This window comes from Dermacentor albipictus, chromosome 5, assembly GCF_038994185.2.
Source record: "Dermacentor albipictus isolate Rhodes 1998 colony chromosome 5, USDA_Dalb.pri_finalv2, whole genome shotgun sequence".
In the NCBI taxonomy this organism is placed as follows: Eukaryota; Metazoa; Arthropoda; class Arachnida; order Ixodida; family Ixodidae; genus Dermacentor; species Dermacentor albipictus.
In genome coordinates, this window is record NC_091825.1 from 50264128 (window position 1) to 50284231 (window position 20104).

Consider the following 20104-nt stretch of genomic DNA (forward strand, 5'->3'; position numbering starts at 1 on the left):
ACTAGCAACACAGTCTGTGAATGGTGCAATCGCTATCAATGGGGAGCTCAGGAAAGCGCATTCCGCGATGACGAAGGCGGAACAATAACGTTTCAATCAATAAATATCACGCCAATTGTCGGACTGCGCAAGTTTATTGCTGCTCATCACGCTTAAGCTATGGTGTCACATATATTATTGACTGATTTGGTAAAAGAAGGGGGCGAAGTGTCCGCTCTTGTGCCGCGCTTTAATTTCGGAAAGGGCGCTGCAGCCGTTGCAGCCATAATATTTGCAAAGTGCCGTTCGGAACGCTTCATCCGCTGGAGCCGTAGGACTCGGAGGACCGGCGGCAGCCACCGAGTAGGATGATGAGTGATAGCTACACGGGCACACAACACATACATGCAGGTACAGGGTTCTATGCATTGTCGTCGATCACTTTCACGAATGTTCGGTCCTTTGATAAGTAATACGGCCTTGTTTTAAGGACGGACAACACATCTGCATTATTACCCAAAAAGGAACGGGTGCGTTCGAGCAGATTTGAGCCTTCATTTGGCTACGCAATATTAAACCACATGAACGCGTGCGCAACTACAATTACGTACCGCACGCGCCCAGGCTGTATACAGTAGCGCGCGTAAATTACAAAGTTGAGAAAAACGAATAATCGAGGCATTTGTGATGCCAAGTCAAACCGAATATAAAGTCCAATGTGAACTCGAACAGTTATGCAACACTTCCTCAACATGAGCGCAAAAGAAAACACAAGCTATATACAGGCTTTTGTTCGAGGACGTGCAGATAGGTACAATCCTGAGCGACGCATCCTATGGACTAATTTTTGGTGGTGCGACCTGAAGGTATGTACGGCATGGGAAGCATCACATATCGCCCCTTTCGCTTCCCAATGCCCACTACATTAAGCTTTGTTAGAAACGCAAATGTCTGGTCACAGCTGTCGTCGGCCTTATATGCGGAACAGTTATATAGAAGCACCACGGCGAACGTATGACGACACCGGCTGTAGAAGTACGCAGGCGTGGTGCTTCAACGCTACAGCTTGCACTCGTCGCCGGCGTTGACGAGAGCCTGGCGGTCGCACCCGAAGGCACGCGCAAAGTGACCCGAGCGCTGGAAGAGGGCGTCGCAGTCGGGTTCGGGTGCCGCGTCGAGTAACGGGAAGGCCGACGACGGGTGCGTGGAGGAGGCAGCTCCGGGACACCGAGCGTAGCAGGACGCCACGAAGAAAAGCTGCGCTGGCGTGAGCTCCTCGAAGCCCACCAGACGACGGTCGTCCGCCCCTGCCGCGGCCCTGTACGCATCGAAGAGCACGCTGAAAGACAGCACCTGCGGCACGCGCCATGATGGTGTAGGAGCGCAACAGCGCCAACAGCCGCTTTGGACTAGACGAAGACGTCAGGGACGTTCTTCTTTTTTTTTGGGGGGGGGGGGGGGCACGCCACAGTCATTAGCACTTTCGCTGCGGTAAATATGTCAAAGCGTTGTCAACATCATAAACATCAGTATTCTTTATGCGTACTGGAATAACGAAGGTCATTCCCAGTCAAATTCAGTTACCGCTGTCAGCCGACTCAATCCGATACCTCCAAATTTGGTGATTTGACCATGCAACCTGATCCTTTGGCATTATCGGCGACGTTTGCCTCTTCTTGGCACCGTAAATCCGTTACGCGAATAAAACACTGGTTACCTGCTCTATGCACTACATGACTTGCCCCGCTCTACGTTTTCCTCTTAATCTTTGCTACAGTATCAGTCACACGTAACCCTTTGTTATTTCTTATTCTCTGACTGAACCTCTTGTAGTGTTCATTGTTTCTTTAGGTTATCCCTCCCCCACTTCCATACACTAATCGCTTATCAAGGAGAAACAGCAAGAAGTTGAATGAAGCACTATCAATATGATGGCCGATTGTAAGGCAGCTTCTCAAGACACGGAAAATGATAACGATAGCGGCCTAAGCAGGAGGAGAGACGTACCAGTGAAGCGAAAGAAATGTATCGCCGCACAATGTGAGAAACCTAAAACGCTGCAATATATTTAGGAAAGATAAAAGAAAACGGAATATTATAGGGCTAGAAAACCGAATATCTTGATGTCGCACATTTCAGCGATATTGATACATGAAACATTGATGGCCGTGCTGCCTTGTGTGCGAGAATACTATATATATATATATATATATATATATATATATACACACTAATGAAGACTATGAGACTATGGGTTTGCTCGTTAACAAAAACGGTGTTCCTGGCTTAGTGAAAAAGTAGAGCCTTGACCTGATTTGTAACGGACTACAGTGGCATTCTGCTTTTTAAAGGGGTGATGCCACCAAATTTTAGAACTTAAATTAAGCATTACATGTTAAACCGCACGCGTGCCACAACCCGGCAAAATTCGAGTGCATTCGGTGGAAAATAAAATTTGTATTCAAATTTTTTAATGTCGCAATTGAACCGTAAAGCAGTCTGGCAACACTGAGTGGTGACAAAACGAATGGGCACCCCAGAAAACGGCCCTCTAGGGTAACAGAAGCCGGTCTCTAAGGCCATGCTTTTTGTGTACTTTAAACACCGAAAGTGATTACAGCAGCTGGAAATTCATCATGGCCGCCATGCATCGTTTCGTTTTTGCATGTGCGTTTTGGCACATGTCTGTGATTTGCTACTACTCTTGATCAAGCAAGTGAAGGAATTGAGTGCACAAGTCAGCGGTGACGCCGTTGCTACGCCGTTGAGCGCTAGAGCGCCTGCGGAGAAAGACGTCCGATGTGCTCTTGAACTGTACAGAAGCAGACGACACAAAGATGACCTCTCAGTTCCTCACAGCACACAGCCTTCACAAAATGGCGGTTGCTGTCGGTGGGAGGAATTAAGAGACAGCGATTTTAAATTGAAATTTCGGGCTAAAATGTGCGCTGTGTGCCAAATTCTTTTTGTTGGTACAATAATAAACTTAACGCTCTTAGATGACCGTGGCACGGCCCCTTTAATGGAGCGGAAGGAAATGCATATATTTTTGATGACCCGAATAACGACATTGAGCTCCGCTTGCATGGAACATTGGGTGCACGTAAAGAAAATCCGCGCACTAAATATATTATAATAAGTAATTTAATAACAATTTAATGAGGACCTGGCGTCGCATGCTCCCGTGTTGCTTTGAGACCTCCGGTACCGCTAATCCATCTAAGACTGACAAGCGCGCTTTGCACATGTGTTCTTCTCGTTGTAAGCGCGCTAACATGGGAGGCATTATGTAGTTCCCGCACATTGTTAAATACAAATGGAAATGTCTAATGATATTTTAAAAGACATTGCCCTGCTGTTCGGAATGAGTTCATAATGTCCGAAAACGTAGATACAGAGAAGAAAATATGTAGATGAAAATTATTCGAGCATCGGATGGTGAGCATCGGATCCAGAAGCCATCGACCATGTTCTTTTAGAATGTGGCAGTATCGTCTTGTTGCCTTCGATCCCTTTTGCTTAGGCTGTGTTAGGTTTTTCTTGAATGTTTTTTTTTTAATAGGGCATTGTCCATACATCGTTAAATGTGGACGTCGTAGCCTGCCCGATGCCTTCCGTAATAAGGACGATAGGAAAAACGGAGATGAACTTGCGGTGAACACTAGGTCTATTCGATTCAGCTAAGTTTCTCTGCACCTTCTGCACCTATTCACGGTGCGCTGCACCTAAGCCTTCGATTCCACGAGGTGCAGCGGTGCACCCTGCACCCCCCGTGCTCGATTGAACGGTGTTGGGTGCAAGGCAAGGGTGCCGCCTCGGTGCAGTGCACCCTTGAACCTTGCAGCGAGTGGGTGCAGCCCGGCACATAATAACTGGTACCCCTTGCATCTTTTCGTTTGTGGTGCCGTGCACCTTTTTCTGAATCGAACAAACCTACTAGTAACATGGGACGCTGGAAAGCTGGTGGCACAAAGGAAGGAAGCAACATCCAGTGAAGCAAACTTCCTAATAAACGTTAGCTTCTATGCGACGATCCAATCTGGCAGCCCGCCAACGCACGATCCTTCGACGCAAGGTCGGCCGCAGTTCTACTTAGGAGTTAGAAGGTACACCACGTGCGAGCGCGTCACCAGCTAAGAGAGGCCGACAGGAGTGCGAGGAGGCATTCACGCTCCCGCAGCTGCGCTTGCTATTGGCGGAGGCCTGATCGTGCTCTCGACGGGGATCTCCGTCGAGCGCGCACCCTCTCCGCTGGAGTGCAGTTCATCTTGCGTTCGCGCGTGCGCCACTGGGCTTCTTTGATATGTAGTCCAGGACTGTCCAGGACTGCTCGAGATGCTGCGTACGCAACGCTGAATGGCCGAAAGCACCGCCTACACGCAGTCCGGTACTGTCGCTCACTGGTTCGTTCGTCGCGCTTCTCGTCACCTTGCAGCGGCCAGCCCATCGTAAATAATGGAGAGAGTTTTAGAAGAGGGCCCTCAATCGCCTCGATGCCCAAGAGCATAGCGGGCCACAACTGAGCATGCGCAGGACGCGAGGCAGCCTTGGGTCATTGCGTTCGCGCCAATCCAAAGATTCTAAACACAAAGAAGCAGCGTGTCGCTCAGTCAAGTTTTTTGCATGCAGAGCAAACTTGTGTTCCGCGTGATTTTCGGCATTTTTCATAGCCAAGAGGCTTGGGGCAACCAGCTATGCTTGGGGTCAGCCTCCTTTAAGCCCCACCCCCTTTCACTTAAAAATGCCAGAAATAAGTCGAACAAATAATACCATAGTCATTATTTTTATTACAAACATTTCCAAGCCTTTATCTTTATTAAAATTTCATTCCTTTAGCTTTCACTTGAGAAAGGACTCCTTGTTTTTTCGCTTGCGCCTTCCATTTTCACCGCTGCGACGTCCCCAGCGCGCAATCCAACGCTGCTCTTGCCCATTTTTGAAACTCTGATGCTCCTGCGAACTCAAGAGCAACCAACGCAACGCGACTTGGGGCCCCAACATCTCTAATGCGGCGGACTAGAATCCGTAGCAGACTTTCACACACAAAAAATACACTGCAGATGCATGCTAGCTCTCCTTCGAAAGGTGAGGGTGTTGACGCCGACACACCGAGGACAGCAAGAAGCGGACACATTGGCTTTCCACAGCTGCTACGGAGTAGCTCCGAGAAAAAGAGGCAAGGAGACAAGCAAAAGGGTGCGGTGCTCTCGTGCAATCTGATAGCGGGGATGAGCGGCAAGAAGAGGAAGGGGGGAGGGGGGCGACTGTCCCTCTCTCGCTCGATCGTTTGTTCGTTTGGGCTATATTCCCATAGACCAAAATCATCTTCGATGGTGTCTGCATTGTTCCCTTTTCTCCTTAACGACTACAACAAACTACCGTCTTGATGCATTATTTGTGTCTTCATTTTTGTGTTGTTTTGAATTTGATCTTGTTCATCTTGATCATCGCGGAGGTGACTTAGAGGTAGAGCGTTGCCACTGTGTGAGGTCCAAATTCGGCTGGGCAAGGCACTCTTTCTCCGTCAGTTGAACATCTGACCTTCCAATTAAGCACCATTTAATGTCTGTTGGACACGCTATGTGTCGCTTCCTCAGCCTAAATAAACGTGAAAAGCTCTCACCACGTTTGCGTCTGTGTCCTTAAGCCGTTTCGGCGCTTCCCATGTTACGAATCTGAAGCTAGCTACCGATCGCTCAACAACTCGAAAGAATGAGCAGCCACTCTTCTGTTTCATGTGAACGTAACAGAAATGAAATAAAAAAAAACTTTATAGACAGTCAAGCACTGCACAGTCAGCATGTCCCACACGGGTCCCACCTGTAGCGCTTGTGCCTCCGCGTGGAGCGTAGTGACGTTGTTGAGGGCCAGGCACTTCGTGAATTGGCTGATGGACTCCATTGCCTGGGATGAGCTGTTGCGGTATGCCTTCAAGAACAGTTCACCGAGAGCCTGCGCAACCTGTGGTACGCAACGGTCAGCATTGGTCCCACAGACTCGCACTTCACCATAGCATGCAGCGATCAACTGTGGGACATTGTCGAACGGCTTTCACATTTGTGCAGGACCTCTTGCTCGCAAAATGTTATTGGCGGCTCGTAATTCTAAATTGACCTTTTAGTGAGGCGCGTCAAATGTGACATTGTAAGTAAGAAAAAAACCCAACTAACTGTTCTATTACTATTGTGCGCCAATTGAATCGCCTCTTTAGTTACTAAAATTAAAATTTAGGCACTTTAATGAGAACTTATTATAGAATTCGTTTCTAGAATTATCCGATTTAATTAGACCACCAAACTAACTATGGCTCTTCAGACGGGTCAAGGCAGTGTATAAGCACGTACTGTGCGCGCTGTCCTGCCTTATCATTGCACTTTCACGCGGCAAATCACGTGGCTGCTCAAGCAAAACCTTCGTGCACGAAGGAAAGAAGAGCTAAGGAGAAGTCCTGACGGCACTCTTTGCGAAGGTCAGTGACGCGAAATGTTGGCCTCACTTCGCCATCTTGTCGCGTCAGATTCTCCTCTCGTTTACAGTTCTCGCTTTCGGCGCGCAACCACGTTGGGCTGCGCGGATGTGCGCGCGCAGTAGTGATCCGACCAACGGATCAGATACGCGGTGTGTATGCCATCGCGATATACCGTTGCCCGAGTTCGTTTCGTCCAAGTATTGCGCTCCAACGTTGAAAGGAGTTCATAATGAACTCCACAGATTAGACTGTGAGGCCGGTGCCCCGCTACTTCTATACCGGCTTTTCTGAAAACAGATCTGCGCATTCTCACCGCGTTGCAAGAATGCACGGGCGATGACAGGCAGCACATACCTCACGCACATCGACCAATATGGCAAGCCAGTCTGCACTTTATGAGACAACAAACACGTACGCTGGTCGCAGCTTTACGGGAGTCGTCTCGTTTTATTGAACGAGTTTCGGGCGGCCGCGCACAGCATAGTTGGAACGAACCATAGCGCGCCGACGAAGAGGCCAGCGGAGGAGAACGTCGTTGCGCGTTTGAACACACCGACTGCGGCGTGCGTTATATCGTTGTCACGCCAAGTGAATCTTCACTGAAACAAGGTTCTGCGGTGCCGAACAGTAAGCGCGTATGCATGCGGCTAGCGCGTTGACCAGGCGTATACGTGCGACAACCAGCCATTTGATGTGCGCGCAGGCGTACGTCTTCTGTCAAGGCTTGTTCACTCTTGCAAAGCAGCCACCAACCTTCACCTCCATGCGCCCCTCGAGCAGACATATAAGCTATCTGCGGTAAGGAGGGCTCCTTCTTTAATTACGCACAGCAGCCGCTTCCTTCCCATCGTTCCACATGGCTGTTTTACGTGCCACAAAAGCGTAGCCCGCTGTCAAAAGCGGGGACACTGCACAGTTGTCACTGGCCTGCAAGGTGTTTATCATGCATATACTGAAGCACAGCGGTTTCAATCTGTGATGACATGTTAGCATGAATACACTGAAGACGGGAAATATATTCTCAGATCGTCCTTCATCCGTAGCTAGGTAGGTTGTGTACGGCATTGCATGCGCGTTTGTTTCACGTTTTTTACTTCTTCCAGTCCCATGGCCACAACATCAGCCGGGAGAGCATGGTCTACATTTAACAGCGCCAAAAAATAAAAGAAGAAAAAAGAACGAAAGAAACACGGACACTTAGACAATCCAGCACACACGACGGTTTTGCCACGGTACAAAAGCTACGGGGCAGCACACGCATGAGCACGCACCATCGTAACACAACCGCTAGTGTGCCCCGACAACATGGTCGCAATAGCGAAAAATTACCACACTTTTCCCCTAGCATGCGGACTGTACGGAGGATGCTCGTCTCCATTTTCAACCGTGTGGCACAAAATCCGGTGTCGCCTTCGTGCGTCGGACGCCGTTTAGCAAAACATCATTCCGAACCACAACTGCGAAGGACCTCCGCATGGCGCGGAAGCGTTAGTGAACTAATTGAATTCCCGAAAATAATATGCGTCCGAGAAATTGTAAAGTACAGCCTAAACGCAACCTACAGACATGATAGCGTCGGATTTTAGTTTGAATATACCAAAAAGCCCACTAAAGCGGTCCATGCAAGAGCCGTGTTTCTACCAGGAAGCTCGTCCGCTTGCCTTCGTGAATAGCATTCACCGCCAGCGTTTCCCGGCAAACGTTATGGTTACATAAGCTACAGTTGCAGGGAAGTGTGACAAGCAGTCAGGATCTTTGAATGCTATCGCGTTCCGCGAAGCTTAAGCGTCGTCCACATTTTTTCCTTCCTCCATGCCTTCGTGGAACGTTCGCAGAAAAAGGAGCAGGTCCGGGATTTGATGCTCGTACACACGAGCTATCAATTGGATGAAGAGCGAAAAGAAAAAATACAAGGAAAGATGGTGGCAGCGCAGAGAACACCCAAAGCCAGTTTTCCTTTAACTCAGATAAAAATTTTCCCAGATTTGCCTAGGTTTTTTTTTAAAACGCGGTTCTTGAGTATGGTAATATGATTTCTCTAATGATCTATTTTTCTTGTGGTATGCAAACAGACGGCAATTTTCATACTTTAAGTTTATTTCAAAGCTCGTTTTAAATTGTTCAAATAATGTAATCACTGGACTCACGCTGAAACGATGTAGTACATCAAGCTGTTTTTCTAAAAACACAACCCCCTTCTTGAAGTCAAAATCACAGAAGACGTCGTACGTTATATGCTTTGTTGTTCAAAGTGGTTTTACACCTAGAGCAACCTGCCAAGTTTACACGGAGCATTATTCTAATTTTGTGGAAGATGGGCCCCGGACCTCCTTAAGGACTGTAACAGTGTCAAAACAGTGAGGCATTTCATGACACCAATGTAAAGTATCTGAATTTTTTTCCCGTGCCGTGCACTGAGGTAGCACCACCACACTAACTGCCTTACGGGTCACTTGCAGCGAAGCATGTAGTTGCTCCACTAATTTTCATCTTTCCTCCGACGCAACAGCCGTGCAAACACATGATTACTGAGACTCTGTCCCAAGTTTTCTCCGCGCGTGTTCCCGGCGAAATTACAGCATACGCATGCACAGCCAGCTGTTTAGCGCCCCTACCATACTATAGCTAGTGTGCCTGGCGCTATAGGCTTACACGTCCGCTTACGCCCAGATTTGCTCATGCTGCTTCGTTTGCTGCACCGACATACGTTTGTTTCGTCGATTACACATAAATATTTCATTCGCAGTGCACATACATCGACAGCACAGCGAGAGGTACGAAAGGCAAAAACGCAGTAGCAGCTAAGATTTCTATAAAGGGCCCAGGGCATCCGCATACATTCGACTACTAAGCAAGTGGCATTCAATGTGGTGTTGTACTATTGAGAGTCATTAGTTCGCACGCTAGTGCGAACGCAGTTTGTGAGAGCCTGAATTCAAAACACGCCGCCTTGTCAGCAGTTTTCACTGTTTCAGTATAATGGTGCGCATATTCCATAGGCTGGGACAAAGCTCCCCGTTTCTCTAAACAATACACGAAATCTAGGGAATATTTCCGAGAGCTGGCAGCGCTGGTAGGTGCGTTAAGTAAAGTTGCCCACAATTTGGGCGACTTACTTTTCAGGAGGAGGAAATAGGGATAAAGCGAAGATATCAAGTTCCACAGAATTGGGCAACACAGAGTCAGGACATTTTTTTCGACACAATGCGACACACCTGCCTGTAAATAGAGCGCAACTGACTCTATGCATCTTAAAATTCGGACGCGATAACACGTCCTCTCTGGAGCGTGAACGTGAAGTGTAAGTTCTGCCGTTAAGTAGCTGTTCAGGTGGACTCACATCTTTTCGAAGCAGAATCCATGCTTATCAGGCTGATAATCAGTCAAGCAGGTAATGACCGTAAGCAATAGCGGAAGGTAACTATTTTGTTCTCGAACAGGTCTGCGCCTGGATCATCTATCCTAGAAGTACGTTCTGCTGACATTTATAACAATCCCGTTTGTATCGCAAACGCCTTTATCGAACAAATTTGTCATAGCTCCACACTCCAGCCTGCTACCTGGGAACTATCTATAGCAGATGTATCCATTCATTTTATCTTTATCCCCCTGGTCCAGATCAAGTTATTGAAATCACCCAGCAACTAAAGTAGACGAACGCTAGACTCAATGACATTAGGTCTTTACACTTGACGTGTATCACTCACATCATCGCGGTTTCCTTATGTCACATAATCAATCTAATTTTTTAAGGCGGGTAAATTTTCTTTAGCATTAAAACAAATGTTTTTTTTTGTGTTCTCAATATGATTTCAACTACCATCTCATTGCAATTGTGTCCACCTTCAGCGAGGTTATAGGAAAATGCATTGAGAAATGATTACGCAAACACCTAATGGAGCTTGCCTTGTTGTAACCTCATTAGTTCGACTTCCATTCTGGCTTATCGGCAGATATCGCATAATTTTTGTGGCAAATTTCTGTAAATATGCTCTTGATTCTGGCTATACCCCCGGTGCTCTATTTGTTGATCTAACCGAGGCCTTTTATTTAATTATACATGGTACAATAATGAATAAATTCATTCCGATAGGCGTGGTGAGAAATGTCATTACTCTAATCAGATTACCTATCTCACAGAGAACAAGTGATTTGGGTTTTGCAAACCATTTTTTAACTTTAAAACTACTAACAAATGAGTGCCACAAGGCACAACAGTTAGGACCCTTCTGTTTGTTATGCATATCAATGACCTAGCTAACTGCCTTGCATATTTTCTGCCCGTGCCATATGCTGATTATAGTGCAGTTGTTCTTACTGACACCTCAGTAGACCGTATACCTAATAACAAAACACTGAGCTGAAACACTTATCAAACTGGTGCACATCCAGTGGCCTAAAAATGAACATGACCCAAACGAGGTTTGTCATGTTCCACTTGGAACATAACCCTGCCACGTTTAATCCTTGCATCGTTTTCAATGAGCAGCGTCTCTACAAAGTATCACACTGCACATCTCTCGAAGTTATGCTTGAGACAAAGCTAAAATTTTCTGATCCCGTCTAGCACGTAAAAGAAAAGGTTGCTCTGGGGATGAGGTTAATAATTAAGGTACGTCCCTATTTCAGGCCACATGCTTCACTTACCATGTACTCCGCTTTAATTCATAGCTACATGCTTTACTACATAATTTCATCGGTTAATACTTAATATACTCACATTTTACCGCTACAGCCCCAGCAGAACAAAGCTATTCGCATACTGACATGAAGCCCACTCCTAGCAAGTGCGCATCTACGAGTTCAGGAACTTGAACTTGTACATGTGCACTGTTTGTTCAAATACGAACTTGGCATACTATTTAAAAGAGCACTTAATAACAACTCTACCTTCGATGCGTTCAAGATAGCTTATCTAATTCCAATCCAACGAGGTTCGCATCCAACAATAACATTCTTTTACTATTGCTACGTAGTAAGTATGGCAAACATATCATATTCTTTGCAGCGATCTACTTCCGGAACAAGCTCCCATTAGGTATTAAGCAATCATCATTATTAGTGTTTAAACAAGCTCTTTTTTTCCTATGTACTAACATTTAAAACGTTTGTAATGAATATGATATATTTAGTTTGTACAGTTGTGCTCAATCTTATCCTTGCACCATTCGTCACTTGATCACTTCAATAATAATTCTTTTACTGGTATATTTATGCATCGAATTCATTGTAATCTTATTATGTGCATGATGCTGTACTGTTGCACCTCTTCAACATTTTTTGTATTCTGTTGCAGGAGGTAGGTCCTCTTAGGGCCTTGTGCTATGAGACCTCCTTGTGTATACTCACTATCGATGCACTCGCACACATTGTATAAATAAATGATTGAGCGAATGACTGACTGATTGATATGGCTCTTATAAACAGGAACACTAGTTTGGATGGCACCATGGGGCCGTCGAGTGAGTTTCTGTAGGAAAGTTTTGTAGTTCTGTAGGAGAGTTTTGTAGGAGTGAGTTTTTGCATAAACGTTTTGGCGTCTGATTGTCCTCGCAGAAGTGCTGTACAAAGTACCTGGCCTCCCAGTCCAGCGTAGTTGATCGCCAGCAGGGCATCGGCGTCGTATAACGGAAACGAGAAGGCGTACGGAAGTAGCACGAAGTCGTTATCGACCTCTGCATGGAAGGCCAGCGCCTCTAGCGCCGTTAGGAGGGACGATCGCGACGGTGACACCACTGTGCGGCCGGCAGCGACAGCATTGCGCCAGTTCGCGACCAGAGAGTCGCCAGTGTCCGGATAATGGAGCTGGGTGTGATTCATGAGACCACCGTCGGCCACCCTTATCGCAGCTGCCACGATCTGCGAAGGAAACGCTTGAGCTGCCGTCACATGCCGCCAGGCAGTCTTCTCAGACTATAATTTCCTTGCCAACTGTAAACGTTTCTAAATTGGTTAGATATGTTGTCATAGGCAGAGACTCGTACAGCCATCATCTGTCCCGTCCCGTAAACATAAAAAAATAAAACAAATTCTTCGGCTTTACATGCCAAAACGACAATCTGATTATGAGGCACGCCGTAGTGGGAGCTCAGGTTCAATTTTTACCATAACCCGCCGTGGTTGCTTAGTGGCTGTCCTGTGGGGCTGCTAAGCACGAGGTCGCGTGATCGAATCCCGGCCAAAGCGGCCGCATTTCGATGGGGGCGAAATGGGAAAACACCTATGTACTTAGATTTAGGTGCACGTTAAAGAACCCCAGGTGGTCCAAGTCGCCGGAGTCCCCCACTAAGGCGTGCTTCACAATCACATTGTGGTTTTGGCACGTAAAACCCCATAGTTTAATGTATACTACCTCGGGTTCTTTCACAAGCACCTAAACCAAAGCGTTATTACATTTCGATTCCACCCAAATGCGGTCACCATGGCCAGGCCTCAAAACCGCGTTCCCGTGCTTGGCAGCGCAATTCCATGGCTGCTAAGCAACCGCGGCGGGTCCTCGTCACTATCATGGCACTAGTTTCCGTCAGAAGGCAGCGTATGTTCAGCGATTTCTTCTCAAAGATAGGACGCTGGCGAACTTTGCTGATACGGCCAATGTCGCCGGTGTCCCGATTTTATGAAGAAAGATGGGAAGGAAATTATGCAGAAACCGTCGCCGATGATTTCAATGGAAGCGAATAGTACGAACGAACGAGCGAACGAACGAACGAACGAACGAACGAACGAACGAACGAACGAACGAACGAACGAACGAACGAACGAACGAACGAACGAACGAACGAACGAACGAACGAACGAACGAACGAACGAACGAACGAACGAACGAGCGAGCGAGCGAGCGCGAGCGTGCGTGCGTGCGTGCGTGCGTGCGTCCGTCCGTCACCCTCCACCCCCTCCTTGCTGCTCATCTTCCGCACCTCGATTGCCAGAGAGCACACTCCCTGAAAAAAAGCTATTCGCTTTAAAACGCTTCCTGTCACGGTGACGGGACAGGAGGGATGGCGGCTGCTGGCGGCTGTGTGAATGAGGATGTGTTCAGAGCTGCCGCATTGAACGTATGCGTACTTTGAAAGAAAATGAAAAAAGAAACGTGTACAGGAGGCAATTAATAAAGAGAGCGCTACACGCAACTGTAGGTTTTATTGACGCCCCATACAAGCACACATATTCACGCTACTGCCTCTACATGGATGGGAATCTTAAAGGCACGCAGGCTTCTTCCTATACGAACTCTTATCGTGGTGAAGGCAGCTTGACGAGTGCTTTTAGGAAAAAAAAAAGAACGGAAAGAATGAAAGAAAGAACAGGACGTTAGTTTTTCAAGCAATGCTTTAGTGCGTGCATGCACAGATAACTTTAATTGTGCTACAAAAAACATGTATCTATATATCTGAAATTGCCCTGTAGCATTACCATTCCCAAATCCCCGAAAGCATGTTTCGAAACCAGTATCTGCAATCTCACGTCTTGAGCACCGGCCAACCAAATTTTTTTTAGTCCTGAAAATCAGTATTTAAGCTTTTAAATGAAATTAATGCTTAAGTACGACTACCTGAAAATTTTTGAGTCTCTTTTAGTGCTACTATTCTTAGAGTAGGAAAACTAAAGTTTCTTTTCAGACTCCCTGCTAGATGTAGAGAAGGCAAAGATGTACACAAAGTCCAGTGATATTTCCACTTGCTTAACTAAATTATTGCGAAAGGCTTTTACGCGTGCTCAATTGCTGCATAAGTTTACAGATTCCCACATGATCTTGAAAAAGCCCAGTACTCCTGCAAAGGATGTAGTTTCACCACCATCGTCATGACCTAATAGTTGTTGTTTCATCGTCATCATGCCTTCACGGTTGTAATTGTTTTCACCACCCAATTGTCTTTGCCATGGCATTGTCATCGTGCCGGTTCCCGCGTCATTATCATCTTGCTGTCATTGTCATTCGTGGCATCGTGTTCGTACTGCTACCGTCCGCATATTCAGTTATTTACGTTTACAACCAACGAGAGGTCATTATATCAGATTTGGGTATACAGAAGGAAACGCTGAAGACACTCAAGGACGCGTCAACAGATGCTCAGTCACCTTCCCAGGAAAAGGTGATTGGCAGGTGAGAGTGACAATTCTGTGACACTGCCACCGCAATGACGATGCAACCAATCGTCGTCGGCATGGCCTCGTAGCCATGCTGTTTCGATCGTCCGCACGACTACCTTGTCGTGGCATTGTCCTGGCCTCATCGTCCTCATCGAACCATTTTAATCCCGCCATCTTTTTGTTGTCCTGACATTGTCATCGTGCCAACGTTGTCGATCTCGTGTCCCTATCGTCATGGCGCAGTCGGGCCTACATCGTCGTCATGACACCGCGCATGCCTTCGTCATCCTAGCGCTGTGGAAAGCGCGTTGCCGACTGCTTTTCCCATTAAATGACTCAACGATACCAAAGAGGTGAGTCGTCTTTCACGCTACGTTGCTGCATTTGAACTTAGGCATGGCAAACGAATAAAAATAATTGGTTATGTTTTGACGCTGATGACTGATGTACGCAGTGTGAAAGAGTCAAGGTACAAATTATTGCCGATGATTATGAAATGTAGCAATACCGTTCTCGAATTCCGCTGCATTATCATGACAATTTCATTCTCATCTATATACCACCATGAGGATGCCGCGGCATCCCTTTGATAATCTTTGATTATCACTGAACTTCGATAATCTTCGGCAATGATTTATACTGGCATTTTTTTAGTCATCCCTGCTTGACGATGGTGATAACGTTTACGTTTGCAGCACAGATGTTCTTCTTCGCTCGCGGTCACGGCGCGTTTCTTTTCAGGTTCTCCAACACGGCCATCTTTATTTTTATTTATTTATTTATTTCGTCACTCATCATTAGTACGGGAGGAGGTCCCGGAGTTACAAAAACTGTCTGTTGTTTCAGCCTTCTTGCATAACGACGACGAGTTGCTTTCGCACGAAGTTTCTTAGTTTCTATCGCAGTGGGAGAATGGATGCATTTAGAAGGCATTTTTGTATCCCCAACTATCATAAATTAGACTATGGTTTATTAAGACCACAGGGAATTATTCGATGTATAATGAATTATACAGTTATAACAGATTTTTGTATCAACCAGGTAAGGCCAAATGCAGGACAAGCGTGTGACACGTCCGGGAACCAGTAGGCATGGTAACGAGTGGCGCACGAGCTGACGCAACTCCAACTAAAAGCGACAACGTCAATCTCCGCAGCGCCGCACCACGTGACAACACCCTCTCAGCCGTGTGCCACGGATCTATATACTTTTCCTCTACTTTTCTCCTTTCATTCGCTTCACTACGCAACACCTTCACATTCCGTGGACTTTTCCGCATTTTTCATCTAATGAGAGCGCTGCGTGCGCTGCTTGAAGACAAGTGAACGACCACGAAATGTCACAGGTTATCACTGTGAAAGGAACACTGGGGAGCAGCCATCTTGAAAACATGCCCCAGTGGGGTGCCGCAGTACCCTGAACATGACGTCCGTCGAGTTCCAGTCGGCGACGATGGTCACGTTCCCGTTTCGGTGCAGCCACTGGGCGAGGCTGCTGCGAAACTGCTGCCGGACCATCGCGGCCAGCGCTTCGGCTTGTCTCCGCGAGCCGGCGTACAGGACGTCGGCGCTGTAGCCGGCGAACGCGGCGTCGCCGGCGAGCAGGTAGGTGCGCGCCAGGCAGAAGGCGCCGTGCATCAGCTGGGCTCCCCTGTGGCTCCCGTAGAAGCTCACGATGAGCGACCGCCGCGTGAACAGTGCAGCCAGCTGCAATACGTAATGATCAACGTCACTCGACTTAGTCGCGACTCCAGTCGAGTTCAATTTTAGTACGGCATGTCGCGCTACTGTCTACAGGAGCTGTAAGTGTGGCGGTACTGCCAGCATAGGAGCCAACGTGTATTAACGCGACAGCGTTAGGGAGCTCGTGTCGCAGAAAAGCCGGTGTCGTCGGCGTCGGTGTCGGCGTCAGCGGCGTTGGCCGTGAGCGATATATCACAGAAGGCACTTTATAAATAAAAAACACCTTGTAAGATCGGCTGGTGGGAATTGAACCAGGGTCTCCAGAGTGTGAGACGGAGACGCTACCACTCAGCCACGAGTTCGTTCCTACTAAACGGGACAAAATCGCCTCTAGTGAATGCGGTGTTGCCTTAGAAACGTGCCGTAGAAAGTTATACTGCGGTGTATATTGGTAATTATGACCATGTAACTTACAGAAGTCGCAGTTTCACGAGTAGCGAAGTACGTTTCCGCTAAATTTCTCCTGCGCTCTGCGCACACGCAACGCCATCTTCCGGCAAACACAGAAGACCCCCTCCTCGCAATGTACGGCGTTGCCCCGACACGTGACGCGCCACTCGCCCCATGACCACGTCCGCCTTCATGGCGCGTCGGGGCCCGGCTATCTCGGCCAATCGCGACGTTTGGCTGGCGTAGTGCGTTTGAGTAGGCGGTGCGAACGGGATGCGATAACGCTACCGCGTTCCACTCTTGAAGGCGAAGCTTAAGCGTCCTCCAATTTTTTCTCTTTAAGCTTTGACCTCCCGACTTCTGACATCTCTGTGACTTTGCCTCTTAGCTTCAACAAATTATTGCGTTAAAAATGCTAATAATACGAAAAGGTTATGCTTATGCGGAGTGAGTTACTGGACTGCCTCGCGTTTGACGTTGCCTGTGATCAGACAAAGAAATATGTTTCGTAATAACAACAACGAAAGCAACAGCTTCACGTTGTGCTCGGGTGGATGACAGTTTTCCTTTTCGTTGGCCTCCCTCACACTGCTGATTCCCGCAGAAGCGATTTACAGTGACGTGCTTAATGATGATGATGATACCTGTACTTTTTGAGAGCAGACGTAGTTTCGTCGCCTTCCTTGCGGGTTACCTCATGAGTCCAGGAAGACATGAAACCTGGCCGCCTGCATGACCCTGTTGATCAGCTGACGCGGGTCACCAGGATTGAGGCTGGTGAGTTCGGTTTCCGTTGTATTCCCATACTTAACCTTTTGATGACAGCGCATATGAGTAGAGGAAAAATACTCATATTTTTTATCTAAACGGAGAAAACACATTGAGAATAAACATAATCAACGAAAACAAAAGAAATGTTCTGAAATTTTTTGAGCAATAGCAAGGAAACACCAGGAAGAAAACTGGAAGTGGGCTTCACTCCAAGCTACCTCCGGCTTCATTTGGAAGACGCACAGACAGCTCTCGTCATATGTGCACCATGGGTGCACATTTCATTTGCTTTACATCCCACCATGACGCCACTGCAGCCGCAGACCTTGCATCAGTCTCTCTTCTTTTAAGCTTTTAAAACAAAGTGAGTCGCGTGCCAAACTTCTTTCTCCTCCTCCTTTGTTCCTGCTCCAAATCAACGGATGACACTTGCTACCTGTCACTCAATGTTGGCAGAAGGCTTTTAGCTAGGAAACTCGTACTCAATACCGAAAATCGGCAAGAAAAAAGACTGTTATGTTGCCTGTGAAACATTCATTGATAAAGGGTTAAATAAGAAAGAAAAATTAAAAGAAATTAAATAAAAAATGCACATAGGACCGAAACAGTCGACGTCAGATAACTTGGCGCATATACAACCTTGCTGAAACTTTCGAAATGTTTCCGTGCTCTCTGAAGCGCTTCCTTTAGTTGGAGTTTCGCACAGTCATTTAAATATTGCACGCCCTGTGGGGCGAAATTAGACTGTGTCGCAAGCCGACTGTGGCACATACGTCGCTGATCTTACCGCGAAAAAAAAAAATGACGGCTGCGGCGATCGCCTCTGTCGACGGTAATGCGATTAGCATTCGATCGATGTAGCGACATACCGTATTCCTGAGGTAACGTTTATTTAACATGCGTAGTGGCCATTCCGAGACTTTCGTTGCTTCGGATATATGCGACATACTCCGGTATCGCCCGACTTTGCTACGTTATGTCGCTCGCTTGCCAAAGTCGCCCGCGCGTTTGGCGGTGTTACACGACGACTGTACGATGCCGACGCAGTGACTACGATGGAATGACGAAGGAGTGACGTCTACAGAACGACAAGTCCGTCATAACGACGACGGCACTGGGACAACTTGATGTCGATTCTTATCAGTGCTGACGATGGTATAACGACGAAAGCGTGGCGGAAATGACTCGAGGAGAAGAATGAGGTGACAATAGTCGGATCTCGACGTTAGAATGGCAACGATGGACCGCGACGGGCCTCACGACGACGGTATTCGAGTGTACGAAGACGACACAATGACGACGATGACCCACGACAGCGGCATGTGGAAAATGTGACGACGACGAATGCACGATGCCGATGGCGTCACAACTGTGTTATTTATTAATGCGACAACATTATGTGACTCACGAGGCGGAAAATCCAGCGTTGTCGGCATTGGCGTGACCACGATGGTCCAAAATGTCAAGTGAGCCAATCGAGGAGTCGATGACGTTACTTTAGTCCTAGTATTACTAGTTTAGCCTTACTTATTTAACTTAGTCTTAACTAGCTTCGCTAATTAAGACTAAGTTAGCTAAATCAGGTTTGATTAAGATAGAACTTATGACGGCATTCGAACCCACGAACTTTGGTGTGAATTAAGGCGAAGTCAATTAAGGTGCCGTTAATTAAGACATAGTTAATTAAGCCATTCGAACCTTTGGTGGGAGTCGAACTCGAACCCGCGACTTTTGGCGTTAATTAAGGTAAGATTAAGGCACATTTAATTAGGACGTAGGTAATTAAGGCACTAGAACCCACTACCTTTGGTAGGACTCAAATCCCCGACTTTTTGTTAATTAAGGCGAAAGTGAATTACGACGTCTGAAAGAGCGCAGCCATCGCGGGCTGGTCGCAATGCTTTCTTATTCACCCCCGTAGGGATAAATAAGTGATCCTTGAAATGTCTATGTACTTATTTATTCCTCACATGCTCTACATAAAGGATGTTACATCAGGGGTAGGACTATTATGACGGGATACATTCTCCAATGCACTTCTTGAAGCTGGCAGCTTGGCAGCGCAACACAGTCAGGAGCGGGGGCACCTCTAATCCTTCGCAGTCTGTATGAAGAAAGACCGGAAGTAGCAGGAGCTGCGAGCGTGGCAAGTGTGAACAGCTTCGCTGTGGCTTGCCCTAGAAGATGATCAGTGGTCAGGAGTGATGACGGAAGAGGCTGGCTTCAGGGAGGGCTCACGTCTATGTCATAAACCAGCGTAATTGAGAAATTTTCGGAGTACAATCAACCTCTCTATACGGCTTTCATAGATTATGAAAATGCATTTGATTCACTAGAGATACCAGGAGTCACAGATGCATTACATATTCAAGGAGTACAGGAGGCGTACGTGAATATTTTGGCAACTATCTACAAAGATTCTACAGCTGCCTTGGTTCTCCACAAGAAAAGTAGCGAGTGACCTATCAAGAAAGGGCTCAGGCAAGGAGCTAAAATCTCTTCAATGCTATTCACTACATGCTTAGAAGAAGTATTCAAGTTATTAGACTTGGAAGGCTTAGGACTGAAGATCAAAGGCGAATATCTAAGTAATCTTAGGTTTGCAGATGACATTGTCCTGCTCATCAACACTGGAGATGCAGTGCAACAAATGACTGAGGTC

At 47.0% G+C, this 20104-nt stretch overlaps 2 protein-coding genes across 3 annotated transcripts in view; one reads left to right on the plus strand and one right to left on the minus strand.

Moving 5' to 3' along the window:
- Positions 1–514: 514 nt before the first annotated feature.
- The window catches only part of LOC135899218 (uncharacterized), a 40640-nt gene continuing 21050 nt past the window's right edge, over positions 515–20104 (minus strand). For both annotated transcript variants that reach the window (XM_070538376.1, XM_070538377.1), the window contains 4 exons: positions 15955–16245; positions 12023–12307; positions 5800–5940; positions 515–1297 (listed from right to left, as the gene is read on the minus strand). In XM_070538376.1, the coding sequence (XP_070394477.1) occupies positions 968–1297; positions 5800–5940; positions 12023–12307; positions 15955–16245 (1047 nt within the window). In that variant the 3' untranslated portion in view covers positions 515–967. The remainder of the gene's footprint in view (positions 1298–5799; positions 5941–12022; positions 12308–15954; positions 16246–20104) is intronic.
- LOC135899217 (hepatocyte growth factor receptor-like) overlaps positions 16021–20104 on the plus strand; it is a 204556-nt gene continuing 200472 nt past the window's right edge. The window contains exon 1 of the mRNA XM_065428476.1: positions 16021–16143. The gene's annotated coding sequence lies outside the window, so the exon portion shown is untranslated. The remainder of the gene's footprint in view (positions 16144–20104) is intronic.